General features: G+C 38.4%; 1 protein-coding gene across 4 annotated transcripts in view; it reads right to left on the reverse strand.

The window, feature by feature from the left end:
• Nucleotides 1-17,500, reverse strand: part of LOC137973809 (uncharacterized) — an 87,633-nt gene that overhangs the window by 17,801 nt on the left and 52,332 nt on the right. For all 4 annotated transcript variants that reach the window (XM_068820698.1, XM_068820699.1, XM_068820700.1 and 1 more), the window contains 6 exons: nucleotides 14,623-14,931; nucleotides 13,192-13,324; nucleotides 6,597-6,799; nucleotides 2,476-2,672; nucleotides 1,993-2,085; nucleotides 410-1,060 (listed from right to left, as the gene is read on the reverse strand). In XM_068820698.1, the coding sequence (XP_068676799.1) occupies nucleotides 410-1,060; nucleotides 1,993-2,085; nucleotides 2,476-2,672; nucleotides 6,597-6,799; nucleotides 13,192-13,324; nucleotides 14,623-14,931 (1,586 nt within the window). The remainder of the gene's footprint in view (nucleotides 1-409; nucleotides 1,061-1,992; nucleotides 2,086-2,475; nucleotides 2,673-6,596; nucleotides 6,800-13,191; nucleotides 13,325-14,622; nucleotides 14,932-17,500) is intronic.

Here is a 17,500-nt window from a genome sequence, read left to right on the forward strand (position 1 = left end):
AACATAAGTGATTTCTTCAAATAGACTTACTTAGCGTTAGGTATTAGCACTTTTTAAACGAAAGAATTTGTTTATACAAGGATAGGAGTTCAATACTTCCACTCCACTAAAAATCTCATCAGGATGATACTAACCGAACACCATAAAGAAACTGGGAGCAACAACATGTACTGATATGCCAAAACAGGCATTACAAAGCTCAGAGGACCAATCAACCACCTTTTAAGCAATGCAAAGATATCACTTAAAGCTGCGCACAACAATATTACAACACTGACTTGGATTCCCAGTCACAAACAGAGATCTTATTGCCGCAATGCCTAGACCCTGAAGCTAGCTGAGCAATAGCCAATATAACCAAATGGTTTGCGAAAATTGACTTATGTCATTCCAACCATTATTAACTTACCATGCCACGTGCAATCTGCCAGGCAAGTTTTATAAGATCAAGTGGAGCAAATGACTCGCAATCCTCATCACATTCATCGCCCATATTTTTGGTGGGAACATCTTCCTGGTTTGACGCGGATGACGAAACTACCACCAAAGGTATCGCATTGCTGCCATCAGCGATGTCAGTTCCTTCATTTCCTGTTGGATATGTTGAAGAGCAGTTGAGCAAAGGAATCCCACTTTCATCATTGATATCACCGATGAGGTCTCCTTCATCGTCTCCTGCATAAGCAGGAGGGATGCTGGACAATGGTATTGTGCTTTTACTGTTGCCAGAAGCAATGGTTTCATCATATTCTTCTCCACTTATTGAAGGGAGGCTTAAAAAGGGTATTGTGCATTCATCGTTGCCAGAAGGGAGGGCTTTTTTCTGTCCTTCCCCAGATGTGGTAGGGCAGCTAATGGCAATCAAGGGTATCACACATTCATTGCTGCTAGAGGTGATTGTTTCTTTGTGATCTTCTGCCGATGTAGAGGGGAAGCACATCAAGGGTGATGCAGAATCAATGTTGCCAGAAGCGATGATTTCCTCATGTTCTGGGGCACATGTGGAAATGCAGCTGTTTTCATACAACACAACTGTTTTAATCCCATCTGCTTCACCACCCTAAGTGAGAAATTTATTCCGTTAAATTAACAAAAGATTCATTGCAGTTGAGTTGACAAACATTGATTTAAGCCTCAGCCTTCAAGTTAATTATCCTTTTTTGGGCTGGCATTGTTTATTTATTTATTTTTTTTTTACAGTCAAATCAATTTATGTTAACACTCTACTTTGCCTTCTATAACTCTAAATGTCTATTACTCTTCTAGTAAGAGAAACAACAGATTACATGGTCACTTCAAAATTATCAATGGCAGCACAAAGCCACTGTTACACGTTAAAACTTTTAGTTGAAACTTGTGTGCAACGGCACTGCAAAAAAGTTCCAGCAGGCGTTGCACGGTGTAACATAACAGGTCGAAGCTGGTTCGGTTGTGGCCGTTAAGTTTGTGCTCTGAGCATCAAAGGGACCTGGCATTCACAACACCCGGCATTCTTCAAGATGGCAAATACAAGGAAAGAGAAGACACGCCGAAAAGTACTTAAACAACGCTTTCATTTCATGTCCAGTATCGAATGCTAGTGATAATTCCGTGTCGACTAACAGAAATTCTTTTTTTTTTGTTAATACATCGAATGACTTTTAAACTTTGTAGAAAATAATTTGCGATCTTCTCAGTTGCTTCGATCGACGGCAAAAATGCAGCCTCGATTCAGCCGGCGATCACCCTTTTCTCAAGCGGCGATTTTCACCAGCAGCCGGCACTTAGCTGCATCCCTGAATCACAATTATATGGCCTGTTGGTACATGTATCTATAAGCTTTAGCTGCAGACACATAATTTCTACAAGGCTATCCAATAATGTTTACTGTGGGTTTTAGGCATTTGATATTGCTGCAGTTTTTTTTAAAAAATGGCTCAAAGGAATGAGAATAAAGATCTATCAGGTTTGCATCCTGGATTTAACATCATATCAAAATTAAGAAGCATATACCTGGTCTAGTGTAGCTGTGTTGCATTCTTTGGTCTCTGCATACTGTTTTTTGCTTTCAGTAATAACGACAGCTCCCACGGTAGAACCTTTAATCTGTGTATACAAGTAAGCAATAAGTGTTATCATAAAAAAGCGGTTTGTGGTCCTCATTGACCCACAAAGTCACAACCATATAATTTGTTTTGGCTAACACCCAGGCCTCGATTGCTCAAAAGGTGGATAGCGCCATCCACCGGATAAATCACTATCCAGCGGATAAACACCAGCAAAACCGATTGAGTTATCCAGTGGATAGCGCTATCCACCCTTGGAACAACTGGGGCCAGATGAGTTTAGTTTTAAGATGCAAGTGAAGCTCGCCTTAGGACAAAACACTCCTTTGAATTTTCCTATTCAAATGTTGTAATGTTCTTTGTTTTTCCCTTAATACTTAATGCATCTATAGGAATTGGCTTACTAATGATGTTTGGCTAACATAATTACCTGACTTCTTTTTGCTCTCAACCAGTGAAGCAAGTCTCCATGGGGAACATACTCCATAATCAGACGAAGAGGCGTCTTCTGTGGAGTGGCCTCTGTCCAACAGCCTACAAATCTCAGCACGTTTGGACTCTTCCCCAGTACTTTCATGAGATCAATCTCGTTCAGAAATTCTAATTTCTCCTCTTCATTGGCGTTTTCTTGAGAACAAAAGTTACGAAATAATGTTGAACAAATCAGTTTCAAAGTAGGTTGCTTAGTGTTTCATGTGCAGTGTGATGAACGGTTATCTATTTTATTGTAATCTGACTAGCTGCAGTCTATGCGGTAAAGCACAACCCAGTATTTCCGTTTTTCTGTCACTAGGGGAATGTAATTGGTTGTGGCATTTATGAGGATGAGTTATATACCATCTCTCGAGATAGTATAACTCTTTTAGGGAATTTCCGGTCATAAAGGCGAGACAATCCCTGGTTTTTGCTTGAGAAAACAGCTTGCATTTTTAACCCGCTAAGCTTAAGACGAGCTGTTTTCACTGTACTTCCGGACTTTTCCGACTTTAACTAGTCAAAGTTGTCCTACTGAAAAAAAAAACCAATGGAGTTTTAGTTTTTAGAACTAGGGGTAGTCGGAGCTTAGGAGAGTGAGTTCGATATGTTTGTAGGCGTACAGGTAGCAGTTGAGGGGGAAGGATGGATGGTTCGTGCGATGGATAAATATTTTTTGCATATTTGAAAGTGAGGGTTGGGTACAGAGAAAAGGTTGTGAAGGCTAGTGATATCGTATGGTTCTGTCCAAGTGCTTGTAGAGTGCGTCAGGCAAGTTAATAGAACATTTTGTTTTAGGGCCTGTTTACATGGAGAAAGGGTGACCCTCATTACAGACTTTCGCTGCAATCTGACAGTAATCCGATCCCACAAAAGTTGACCCTGCTAGAAAGGTGACCCTACCTCAAGTGTTCACATGGCAAAAAGTTGGCCCTCCTAGGGTTACCCTACCAAGCAGATAGGGTGGCCCTACCCCTAGGGTGACCCCACCTCTAATGTAAACCAAAGCGGAAAATACAATAGGCAAGGTTTACCCTTCTAAGAGGGTGCCCCTTCTAGAAGGGTCACCCTATCTCCATGTAAACAGGCCCTTACTGGTGCAATATATGTTCTACAGGGCTCAGTCGTTCGAAGGCCAATCAGCGCTTTAAAATCCGGGTCCTCATTTAGTTCAAAAACATTTCTTTGGATAATTTTCTTGGTTATTTTTAAGAGCATCCAATCATCAATTTAAACTGAATTTCCTTTTGAATCCATTTCCCACACCCCCCTCCACCGCGGCCGCAAAATTGCAGCCGTTCAGGGTAAGATTGTTGAGAAATTGCGTTACTTCCACTTCCTTACAAATTTGGCACATCGGATGTTTATGAAATTAGACAATCACTGGCCAGTTTTTTATTGGGATCGGTTGAAATAAACAAAGGATTGTTGAAATGACATCATACTGTGATATGCCGAAAATCGCCATTGAGCGAGACAGAAATGGCCCGCACCGAAGGGAATGAAATCCAGGGAATTTTACTTGAAATCACGGAAAAAAACTTACATAGAGATCTTAATTCTTAAGAGCCTAGTGAAGATATCTGGATAAATTTTATGGCAATAGTGAAGGATTTTCATATAGTCAAAGTGGGGTTAGCATCTTTTTGTTGTGTAAACGTAATTAAATATTCCATGAGGCCTCAACAATGTGCTTGTATTTACCGTCGGCCGTAAACTTGATTTCCACTCTCAAAATTACCTCCAGAACCTACTTTTTGCGTAGAATAAGCTTTTAGAATGATGTTCTTGTCTTCTGTGGTAATACTTGACGATTTGGGAACATTTTGTGAAACTTGCCCGATTATGCATAACATCAACTTGCCCTTTTGAGAGAACATTGAAAAAAAATCGTAAAATATTCGCAGCCGGACCCATTTCTCTGAAATTTGAAATGATGATTGCTGATGAATACAGAAAGATTTTTAGAACTAAATAAAATTTTCAGTGTTAAGCTTGAGAATTAAACTGACATGTACGCTTTACGAAGATTCAGCAAACTTTAAAACTTTTAAAAGATGAAAACTTTTCGAAAACAGAATATCAGACCTCAGCAAACGTTTCAAACTATTTTGTCTTATCTTATCTTATCTTATCAATAACACTTGCGCGCCCGTTTAAGCAATACCGATACCACCTTGGGCGCCTGGGTGGGCAAAACGAGAATCACCACGTGGGTTAGCGCGTCTAAGTGAGGCAGAAGGTAAGCAAGCGCCTCAAAGCGGCAAATGTGTGTCGACACAAATGCAATCTCAAAAACTACTCGCTTATTAATTGCACAGGACACCCAACAATGCACAAAAGACCAAACACTGATTAGGAGTTGCGTTTTCGTATCTTGAACACAAAAACCAGCATGTGGAGTCTTTGATGCCAGAAGCTTCCGTGCCTCCGTGAGATACAAATCAGAAGCTACATTTCAAGAAGTAGCTGTCACTCAGAAGCTTGCAAAGGACTGATATGCGAGTAATTAGTTTAAATCCTTGACATTTCCTTAATTATTGCTGCATGGGTTTTGTATAAATAGTTTCTGAGTAATTAATTTTATTTTTACAAACTTTATGAGTTGTCAAGTCTGATCCTTTTAAGTCTAAGTTTACTGTCCTCATGGTCTTTACAGTTGGTGTGATATCGTCTTAAATAGCCAAGTAATCGAGGTATCATTAGTTTTTCTTTTAGCAATATGTTATTACCACAAGGAGCTTTAATTTATACTCAGACAGAATATTTCCGAAGTAATTCAGTATCTTATACCTAGTTATATTTTATTATTAAATCTTTGACCTCGGATATTGTGTTTCTAGCTTCGTGATTGGTTCACTCAATCTCGGTTATCAGCTCATATACTGTATGACCTAATTGGAAGCTAATTGGCTTTAATTTCCAAATGCCCAAGTGTTCAGAATGTAATGAAAATTTAATAAAACAATTATGCCATTCGCACTTGTTGGATATGAGACTGGTTATCGCCAACTTGGCACTACGTGCCTCGTTAGCTATTTACAATCTCATTTTTGATGTGCGCTCGCTGAATAAATGCCAAATAAAATTTAAGTTTACAGCTTAACGATGAAATTATATATGAAATGGATCATATATGATCCTCGCAGTTGTGGGTTCCAATGTTCCCGCGAGGAATGAATCAACGATGAAATTATATATGAAATGGATCATATATGAACTGCGGATATGAAATCAAGTGAAGCTATGATCCTCGCAGTTATGAACGCAATTTTTGCAATTGCGTAAAGAATCCTGAAAAATTCAGGACTTCAACTACAATTGCTAAAATTGCGTTCATAACTGAGAGGATTAAAGCTTCACTTGAGTTTACAGCTTATTGAGTCAAGGGAATAAATCAAGTGCCCCTTATCCCTATATCAACAACACTATATTTCGAAGTCAAGCCCGTAAAGTAGTCCTTCAATCGCCCTAAGCCGGTTCACCCTTGAGAGTCGCTTGCTGATGCATGCAGTGTCATGACATAAGTGCAATCACACTCATCGACATACCGCTATATAATGAGATGCAACTTATTTGGTATAGGATTCACAAAGTGACCCTCTTACCATAACGTCATCCAAAACCCCAACCAAAGAGCGATACATGAATTGAAGTTCTTAGGCCTAAGGGAACTCCTTTTAACAAATTACGAAGTACCATTAATGGCATCATGCTTCTGAATGAGACGTGTGTCTCGTGCAAAGCAAAAAGCTACTGTATCACAATGTCCAAGGCATAAATATTTAACACCTGACTACATGTAGATGACTAAAATTTTTCCAGACTTCAAAGCCCTATTGGATGTAAAGGCTAGCCATACCCAAACAGCCAACAAACTATATGAAGAGGTATTCAACTATTGTGGGGCAGTTCTCTAGAACAAACTACCAAATAATACAATGCAGGTGAAGTCGAAGCTAAATAGCTGATGCTTGCATTGCGTACTTATTTACCTTAATTGACTCCCGGGATACAAATGCAAGGTAATTACTTCCGTGTGTGATACATGCAAGGAATAGACACTTTCATACCCACCATGTAATTCTTTAACAGCAACGATCTTGTACTTGAAATTTTTCTCACACCAGTCTTTGGTATTCTTGTTAAAGAACTCCAATCCGTCAATCAATTTGGCTTTGTGCACCTTCCCAAATGCTCCTTGACCCACCTCTTCCAATAATTCTATTCTCTCCGGAGGAATTTCAAAGGAATTCAGTGGTTTAATATCCTTTGCTGTCCTAAAAAAAAACAACCCAAAGGAACAACATCAATTACAGCTATCCAGATGTGGAACGAGGTTTCAGTAAGTTATGGGACTCACGCAACGTCACAACAAACTTTATTTTAGGTCGCAGAAGGAATGGGGCTTATTCCTAATAGTTGGCTACGAGTGCTTTACCTTTGGACCACAAACAAAATAGAGCTTTCACAACAGCCTTTCTTGCTATCTTTTTGTTTTGTTTCCGCAACTCTGAGACTACGCGAGACCATTATCCATTGAGGCTTAAATGAGATTTGGGGCACAGATCATTATTTGAACAACCCTACATCTTTCCTAATGATACCCTGCAGCTTAGACCCACCCTTGGACCTTCCGTTTACCTCTTAGAGTTCTGAAGTGTGATGTCATAAAAAACTAAATTTGTGAAATTATGGGATTTTTCGGGGTATAGAGTGTTTTCACCCACAAGTGAACAGTAACCTTGTTTTTCTACCGAAACAAAGGAAAACGTTTGCATGATAACAGAGCTCAATTCCCGGAGAATTAGTTGGGGACACCAACATGTTTGCCGTTCCTTTGTTTAGGGACACCAATGTGGCCGCCGTGACGTCACGTGACAACACTCTATTATGATACGACAACATCCGAAAGGCCTACTCGCCAAAAATGAGCATTTCAGGGCAAAAAAATGTCTTTGAGATATTAGCCCAGTTATGCTCATGTGACAATGATCTCAGTCTCTTTACTGCTTGCACTGAAGTGTCGAAATGGAGTATATTTGCAATTGTACAGAACGAGATGTTTCATGTTAACCCCCGGGTTAATGAAATGAAGAGATTTATTTTTCGATGTTGACTCAGGGGTACTCTGAAAAAGTCAGAGTGGCCATCTGCAGGAGTCGAACCTACTACATTCCGATTACTAGTTTGGATGCTCTGCCCCTGAGCTATAGGAAACTAGTGGAAGCTAGGCCATTAAACTACAATCACGAACAAATTCTTCGGAACAATTCAGCATTTTATCTTTCAACTCACTTATCGCATATTCTGGACTCTTTTGCAACTCCCTTCCCCCCATTCAATGTTGCTTGGGGGAAACGAAGTGAAAACAGTGCCCAGGACTGAAAGTGGACCAGTTTATGCCCAACATTGATTGGGTGGGGACCACTGTCCCTCTATACTGCAAGGACTGCAATTGTCTGCCGCGTGCATTGATTTCTTGCTATATAAATGAAGTGGATGACAAATGTTAATCCCGGTGAATGAAATGAAGAGAGGATATTTCCGATGGTAACTCGGTGATACTCAGAAAGAATCCGAGAGCTCCTTTGCAGGTATTGAACCTACGACAGCCTTCCGATGACTAGTTCGGATGCTCAAGCACTGAGCAAAACACCCTTTTAATAAGTCTAATATATGCTGTTTTCCGCTAATGACGTCGAACTCATGCTTTAAATTTTATTTAGAAATGTACAAAGGCTTAAAACTTTTCAGAGTTCTTTTCTTGTTTTAAGCCTTTTGTACATTTCTGACTAAAATTTGAAAGCACGAGTTCGACGTCATAAGCGGAAAACGGCATATATTAGGCTTATTAAAGGGGTGTATAGGAGACTCGTTGGAGCCAGGCCATGATCCACGATTTCGATGGCATCTCGGGGATACTAGGAAAAAACCTAAGTGCTCCTTTTCGGCAGTTAAACCTACAACGTTCCGATTACAACTTCGGATTCTTTACCACTGGGTTATAGGAGACTCGTGGGAGCTACAATCACTGGCAAAAGTCTTGGAACGCTCACCCTTTTAGGTTGATTTTCTTATTTCGTTTCAATAACTGTATTAAATACGAAAACCACCTCTTCACGCTTCAATACACATGGAAATAAGTTAACCAGATTGAATTTAAAGCCCTGTACAGGCCCGCAAATAATCGCGTCCCGGAAATGATCCCTGGACCAGAAATGATCCCGAAATTGGACAGCAAATGATCCCCGGACCAGAAATGATCTCCATACTGGACCGCCAAATGATCCCGGACAGGAAATGGTTAGGTCATCAGTAATTAAGAATGGAATGGACTCGAGAATTTAGAGAGGGCAGAAAAAAGGAAAGGAACTTTATATTTTTAAAAATGTTTTCGTATGTTTACGTCATGCTGAACTCATCACAGACGAAAGGGAGACAATAACTTCCACAAAATTCAGTTGTCCCACCAGACATGAATTCTTGCAGGTCGAATCCTGAAATGTCGCTTATTTTTTCTTTATTGCTTTGCCAGAGCATACCAGCGGCTGCAAAAAAGTTAACAATTTGAAAAGCCTCTGCCTATCGTTATGATAAGCTTCGCAATTTAAGGACAGCAAAGTGCATGAAAATTGAAAAGGCGAAATCAAACCAGAAAAGAGTGAGCTGCACTACCTGCAAGATTCACAATTTTAAATTAAACAAGGAAAAATTTTTGAGCCCAAAACAGTAATCTCATTAAAAATCGATGCGGTTTTGCAGTTTACACGATAGATGAAACCGTATCATTTTGAAAACGCTCCACTTTTGGCAGCGTTTTCGCGCGGTCTCGATCGATGTCGTGTAAACAGAATGCATAACCGCATCAAAAACGTTGCGGTTACAAATGAAAACGGGTTTGTGTAAACGCTAATGAGCTTGGTTCTCTTCCAGATACTATTTTTAGCTTTGTTCTCGTGCATTAAAAAAATTCCCACATGCAAGTGAATCCACCGATTCAAGAACAAGTTTGAATGGCACTCTAAGGGGGTGTTTACATGATACCGGTACGAGTTTGATTCTGGTATGAGTTCATCCCGGTTCTTACTTATCGCTCTGTATTTGTTTACATGATACCGGTGAAAAATCTCATACCAGTACAACTCATACTGGTATGAGTTCATCCCGGTAGTTGCACCGGATCGAAATTCTCATAATGGTATGAAAAGTTATACCGGTATCATGTAAACGCTACATTGACTCCCATTCCGGTACGAGTCGTCAAGTCGTGGTGGACTGGGACTATTGACGCATGCGTTGTATATTTAAATATTCGTCAAGATGGCGTCCGGTAATCGATGGACTTGGGATGTGTCAATATTTGTGTCGTCCATGTAAACGCGGTATGAAATTGACAACTCGTACCAGAATGAAACTCGTACCGGTATCATGTAAACTCCCCGTTAAAGCCGCAAAAATTCATTTTAAAAGTTGAGTAATTATCTTACCTAAAATAATTTATAAAACAGAGTTTTGAAATTGCAAAGCAAGAGAGAATTGTGAAGGATAATGAATTTTGAAATAAAATAATATAAATCTCAAACGTGTCATAATCTCCGAAACTGACACGTTAATGTTCAACGACAATGGAGACCCTGGGAACGGTTGGTTAAAGTTTTGTGTACTTCTACGGTGTAGGGTAAGCATCGTAAATGATTCCTTAAAGTTTCCTTTTCATTTTCGTTATTTTTTGCCCAAAATTATGCATGCTAATTTTGTGATTTGGTACAGGATGTTTACTGGTTTTTTTTCCGTGGACTTTTCGTGGAGTCCACACCATTCCTGATTTTTTGGGGTATTATTTATTACGATCATTTCCTGTCGGGAAATATTTCCTCTCCAATTAGGGGATTATTTCCGCTCAAGGGGTCATTTCCAGGCCAGTATCATCTGCGGGCTCGTTCAGCCCCTATTTAACTCTTATGTGTAACAACTACATGTGCAACAAAAAGGCCTGTAAGTGGCTAATAGTATTGAAAATTTTCGGTCTAAATGTAGAAGAAATTAAAACTAAAGTAATTTTTTTTTCAATAATTCTTTATATCTTTAACACCCGATTTCCAGTGTGCGATCATTTCAAACTGCACATGGCTTAAAACTCAGTTTCAACAAGAATTTTTCCGCCAAATTTTTTTTCCAAACTATTCACATAAAATATTATTTCCCGCGAAGCGTTGTATCTTTTATATTCAAATAACCTCTCAAAATAAAGATTTTTTAACGATCTTTCCGTTGATATTTTTTGCGTGATTTTTATATTCTCCGTCAAAATATGCATAACAATCAAAACAGAAAAATAGCCACGGCAGCAACAATGTACCTCTTTGTCGAACTTTCATACTCAACACAGGAATTTTTAGTTATTGTAAAAAAAATTCCTCTATTCGTTAGCAACATCCTTTCAAATTTCAGAGAAATCGGCGGATCCGCGAATATTTTACTATTGTTTTTCAATGGGCTGTCAAAAAGGTCACACCGATGTTATGCACAAGCCGGCAGGTACAAAACACAGGTCACAGGTTACAGGTCATTGTTTTACCAATACAGAAAGTATCCTAAACATTCATAAAAGCTAATGAATGTTTAGGATACTGCCTGTACTGGTAAAACAAGGACCTGTGACCAGTGACCTGTAAGGCAATTGGCTAATATAACAACATCCGTTCTGCCAAATTTGGAAAGAAACGGAGGTAACGCCAATTTTCTAAAATAAATTTCGATTTTCCGACTTGCTGGTCGGGAAAAGAAAATCTTCGTGATTGAGTTTCATGGCCTGAAAGTGGGTAGTTCTGTAGAAATCCGGCCGTCCAAATTTGAAAGTAATCGGAGCTGTTCTTCGCTGTTTTCGATCTGCTAACATCAGAATTTGCCAACAGGCCAGTGAGCGAGCCCTAATTTGTATACATCTCCCGGTCATAGCGATACCTGTTGATTACGCATGCGCATATTTACGAGTAAAAAACGAGTTTTATATTTATCATTTTATCATTGAAACTTGCAGAAAACTACAACACCGTACTTAGAATTTTCCACAAAAAGCGACAATACTTAAATTGTCCACTGGGTTGAAGTGCGAGGATCACTTTTCTCAGTCGTCTACAACCCGCACTTCCATTTACAAATTGATGTCAGTTTTCCACGCGTCTGTCCTGTTGTTGATCATGAATTTCCTCATAACATTGTCAAAGTAGCTGTGGATCCACGAGGCGATTGCCAATCAATAACAGGACAAATGCATGAAAAACTGACATCAGTTTGTTTTTTTGCAATAACAAAAGGGCAGGGGGGTCAAGATTAAGTCAAAACACGAGAAGAACGCGAGACAAAACTGCGAGAAACTTCAATCTCAAGCGAGTAATATCACGTCAATACCGCATAAATTATAAATTCATGTGTCTGTCCGGTTATTGACAATAAAATTTAGCCAATGAGCGCGCGAGAATTTTGCAGTCATTGTAAAAATAAACATTTATTTCATTTCATTTATTTAATAAGTTTTAGGATTTCTTTAATCACATTATCAGGGGCACTCAACGACTAATTTGTTGTAAAATGTATTATTATACCCCAGTTAATGAAAATAAATGTTATTAAGGCTTTTTCAGGAGTTTTTCAGTGTTGCTGGGAAAACATTATCTGTTCCTTTTTCCCAGCAAGACACACAAGAAATTTCCCAGCCAGCTAGATAAAATTGGTTGGTTTCCCAGCCAGCTGATCAAATTTATTTCCCAGCCAGGAATTCCGCGCGCTTACAAATCCCTCGATCCAAAACGACTGAACAAAAGCGACAAAACCGGGACAAAACAGGTTTTTTCGGCAAGCGCAATCACTCTGACCAGCCGTCGTATGTTTGTGACTACTCTCTGAGAGAGGGAAGGGGTTCTTCTTCTTCTTATTATTATTATTATTATTATTATTATTATTTTATTTTTTATTTTTTATTTTTTAGTCGTCCTCAGACTTCAGAATTTCTACAGCTAGCCGGGTTGAAATGCTAGAAAAAAGTCTGTAATTCCCAGGCAAAACCTCTATCAATAACAAAATTTCCCAGCCAGCTCATCGAAACACCTGTATTTTTGCCAGCCAGCAAGATTCCTCTGGAGAACAGATAATGTGAGGAACAGATTCGTTGGGTGCCCCTGCATTATCAACGCCCACTTTCAAACACCTGGGTTTTCTCGGTGGTGGCTCTTTGTTTATAGGTAAAAAAATAATAATAATACAAAATACAAAATCACTTTATGTGCTCTTGCTTTTTTTTTTTTTTTTTCTACACGAGTTTCACTTGTAACTTTTTCTTTGGGATTTACTACTTTCAGTCAATACAACTTGCTGGGCACTTTGTCGTCCTAAACGTTGCAGCCTAAAATGGTCCTTGCCACTTCAATAAATATTGACCAAAACACAACTTACATGGACATCCTGTTACAGATGGGTAATGACCAATGAGAATATACCCCTGATAAAGCAGATTTCAGTTTTTGCAATCAGGCATAACAGGTTTTCTTTCTGATTATTATTATTTTTTATTTTAGTTTAGTTTTAAAAAAGAAGCATTGTGTTACATGTATCTACCCCAATTTAGGAGTCATTAAAAGTTACTGTACCAGTTAAAAGAAAAAAAGCTTACCACTTTGCAGGACGCTTCTTCCTTCTCTTTTTATGGCAAGAAAAACCAATAATAAGTAGAAAGCCAAGCAAAGATACACCGCCAACGGAAAAACCAGGAATACTCGCCTTGGAAAAACCTGGTCCACTGACATCTAACAATTTTCAATGCAATAGTTTTAATAAAATTCTTAGAACAAACATTATCGTCAGATAGCGTTAAAGCCGTTAACTATCTGTGTGTTTAAAACAAGGGAACAATTACGCTTAACTCTCATGAACAGGTATATCTGCAGATGACTTCACATGCAATAACGATAAAAATTTGCAACGCGTTGCAGGAATTGAGACGGTTATAAGATTTGCCTTTGAGGAAACATTATCACCCATTATACATAGCGCAACCGACGATAAACTTTATGCCTTTGAAATCTAATGCAACATTTTTTTTAAACGTTTTCGTTAGTCTCTAGATATTATTGGTTTTTTATGCCCCTAATAAACATGGAGATTTTTCAGTTTAACGGACATAACTGATATGAAGACACAGCCATGCAGTTTCATTTTGTATTATCGCTGGTAATCGTTGCTATCAGCAGTGCGATTTATTCACAAATTACACCTTTTTTTCTCTAAATAGCACCTTTTCCCCAGCCAATGAGAAAGGAACACTAAAACCGAACAACTAATCAGATTTCAAGGTTTGTTTAAAGTAACGAATCAAATTGCAAAAAAATGAGATACAAAGAAAGACACTGTGTGGCGAATTTCATGTTTAAACTTTTTTTGATCTGACTTGAATTTCCTATAAATGGAACATATTTTTCCCTTGTTACCCTTGATTGAGCCTTTGACACATGACGTCTAAAAGGTTTCTGTTTTGCATAGAAAATGATACGTAAAAGCGTTTCTCGTTCCGCTTTGTTATAAACTGGCAACTGGATCAATAAACTATTAGTACTGACTAAGAGCCTGTGTTTGAGCTATTAATGGCCCCTTAGCAGGATAGTGATCAAATATGGTACAAATCCGCCATACTGGGACGCAAATTGCGCACTGGGACATCTAAAACAAAGCTAGTTAATCTAAATTTTCTCTGGTTTAGATGTCCCAGTGGGCAATTTGCGTCCCAGTATGGCGGTTTTTGTACCATGTGATCACTATCCTGCAAAGAGCCCATTGAGCGACTTGAATTGGATGTAATAAAGTGGTAATTGAACTTCGTGTCGTGTGCGATTTTGGACTGAAATCATTTTTGTGATTTGAATATGAAGATTTCACAAGTCTCATTTCAGACCAAACTGCACTCCACTGAGTTATTACCATTATAAATTACTACCTCACGTGTATACTATCGGAAGAAAAAGAAAAACATATTAAACAAAAAAACGCAAAAAAATAACTCTAGGTCCTTGCCCTGCGTCAATCTTTCGAAAAACTATGTAACTCTTACCAACTTCCTTTGTTTTTACTGACTGAACAGAACTCTTCGGTCCATCACCAGCAGACGTGTAGGCCAACACCTGCAATTCATATTCCGTGGATCCTTGCAATCCAGTGACAGTCTTTGTGTAAAGTGAAGCGTTCGAAACATCAATAAATTGAACTTCTGGTTTGTCACCGGACCCTTTCCTATTAATAAACAACTTAAATCCTCGGATTATTCCATTTCTGGAGTCTTTGGGTGGCAGCTGCCAAGATGCCGTGACACTTGTAGAAGTGCTTGCAGTCACCATAAATCCACTGGGAGCACTTGAGGGAACTTAAATTTAAATGAATAAAAGAAATAAATGATTCCTGTTAATTTATTCTAAGATTTATTACTTGTGTTACAGGGATAAGAAAAAATGAAGAAAAACATCACAAATTTTAATTGAGTTTTACCAGTCCTGTGACTTCAGTGGCTCTACAATTTTACTTACACGTAAGTCCACATGCAATTCCTGCAAGTCCAGGACTTAAGTGTGCTAAGGTCAAGCACTAAGTCATTGCAATATGGGCTCATTGAAATTGTCGTCATCACCATCATCATTTTTACTTTGTCACAATCACTCAGGCAATTAATGACGGTTCCTACTAATTCAAAGGTATTTTTGCCCTGGTCTACGGTTATGCAGGAAACATAGATGTTAACAAGTGTTATTGAAATACAAAAAGAAAATTGGGGGTAACAATGCATTTTTCAAAGATAATTGATAAATAATATTTGTAAAAAGCTTTAAAATACAAAGAAATGTATGGCGTTCTTTCTCAAATTGAAGCGTAATCATCTCTCAAAAATGCATGGTTACCCCCAATTTCGTTTTTGGATACCAAGAGTCCTTACTAAGATCTACTTTCCCCACACAAAAATACCCCTGTATTGGTAAGCACGACCAATAGGAAACCCAAGTATCTAGAGATGCACAGAACGTATGTGCAATAACAATAGCAGGCACCATCCTTAAAGTGCTATGTCTCCTATCTTAGCCATTTTAGGACATAAACATATAGTCTGTACGAGAAGAAGAATGCTGTTTAGCATTTTCAAATATGTCTTTTTGTTCCAGAGATATATAGTTTTTAAAATATGCAAATTAGCCAAGTGATGAAATTATAAACTCAACTGAATTAATAATGATAATAATAATAATAATTTATATAGCATTTTACAAATTTCAATGCTTTACAGAAGTAAAAATAATAATAATCATACTCATTTAAATGTTTAAAAAGTAAAGTAAAAGTATTTACGGAAAAGATAAGTTTGAAGGAAGCATTAAAAGAGTTAACTGAAGGACAGTTCTGAATATTTAGTGGCAAAGCGTTCCAGAGTCTAGGGGCTGCTTCACCAAGGCCCTATCACCATAATGTTTAGAGTTGGTTCTAGGTACAATTAACGAAGTTTGTGCGTTGGTTTGTATTTTGCTAAAATTTCAAATATATAGTCTGAAGCCTGATTATTTAATGCCTCATATGTAATAAGTAGAATTTTAAATTCAATTCGGGCTCTGATTGGTAGCCAGTGCAGTGTTTGTAGTACAGGTGTCACATGCTCCCGTTTCTTTGCGCCTGCTACAAGTCTGGCTTCAGCATTTTGTATGTAAAGCCATAACTTTCTTATGTGGTCATTCGTTATTATGTGATGTGGTTTCATGATTACATGATGCGGTTTTATGGTTATGTGATGTGGTTTCATCATTATGTCATATAGTTTAACCATTACGTGATGTGGTTTTGCCATTATGTGCTGTGGTTTCACCATTATGTGATGTCGTTTTATCATTATGTGATGTGGTTTCACCATTATGTGATGTGGTTTCACCATTACGTGATGTGATTTTGTCATTATGTGATGTGGTCTCATCATTATGTGATGTGGTTTCAGTCTCTTATGTGATGTAGTTTCATCGTTAGGTGATCCGGTTTCGTCATAATTTCATTTCTTCGTTCCGTGTTGTGGTTTGTTCATTATGTGATACGGTTTTGTCATAGGCTACATCTGCATACCCAGCAGCCGGGAGTCTGAAATTCGCATATAATTTTCCCGAAATTTCTCATTGATTTCTTCAAAAAGGATAAGACATTTGTTTACAAACCTCAAGCGATTCCAAAAATTGCCTTGGCTTTGAAATAGAAGCAGCTGTTGAGCTTGGGGATAGAGTGAAGTCACAATGGATGTTGATGTCGACACATATTCGTGACGCACTGAGGCAGCTCCATAATAATATCCTCGGAAAACATTAGTGAAACTGCCCCAGAGCATTTGATTCTTGTTCAGAAATACCAAGCAATTCGAAATGAAGGCCTTTTAACTTTGGGAACGAATTCTCCGAGCCGAAACAAATCGATCATGGTAAATTCTCGACTCACAGGTACGGTTTTCAATGGACTAGGAACCCAGCAGTCTGAAATTCCCATACAAAACAGAAAGAGGTTTAAGCCATGATAAAGTCAATAAAACGCCTGTGTATACTACACTGATTACATCAACCTCGTTTCATATTATGATATGCCTTGACACAACCACATTAGTTTGGCTTAATGTCATCATTCTTGTAGGGAAGATTTACCCAAAAAATTTGGATAAAACCACTGTTTTAGAAAGCCAAAAAGGTCCACTTCCGGATGCTGTCCACTTGTCACGCAACGTTGTGCAATATAAAGAGGCCGATGGGATAAAAGCACTATTGAAACTGAGAATAACTATTTATTCAATTGCAAATACATCCAGCAAGACTACAGACTCTCTTTATTCCTGCGTGGATATTGATTACTCTCAGCACAAAAGATGGAAGATTTTCGTAAAAAGACAGGGCAAATTTCAGTCTGCCTGGTACTTAGTATTTTGA

This window comes from Montipora foliosa, chromosome 10 (assembly GCF_036669935.1).
Source record: "Montipora foliosa isolate CH-2021 chromosome 10, ASM3666993v2, whole genome shotgun sequence".
Taxonomy (NCBI): Eukaryota; Metazoa; Cnidaria; class Anthozoa; order Scleractinia; family Acroporidae; genus Montipora; species Montipora foliosa.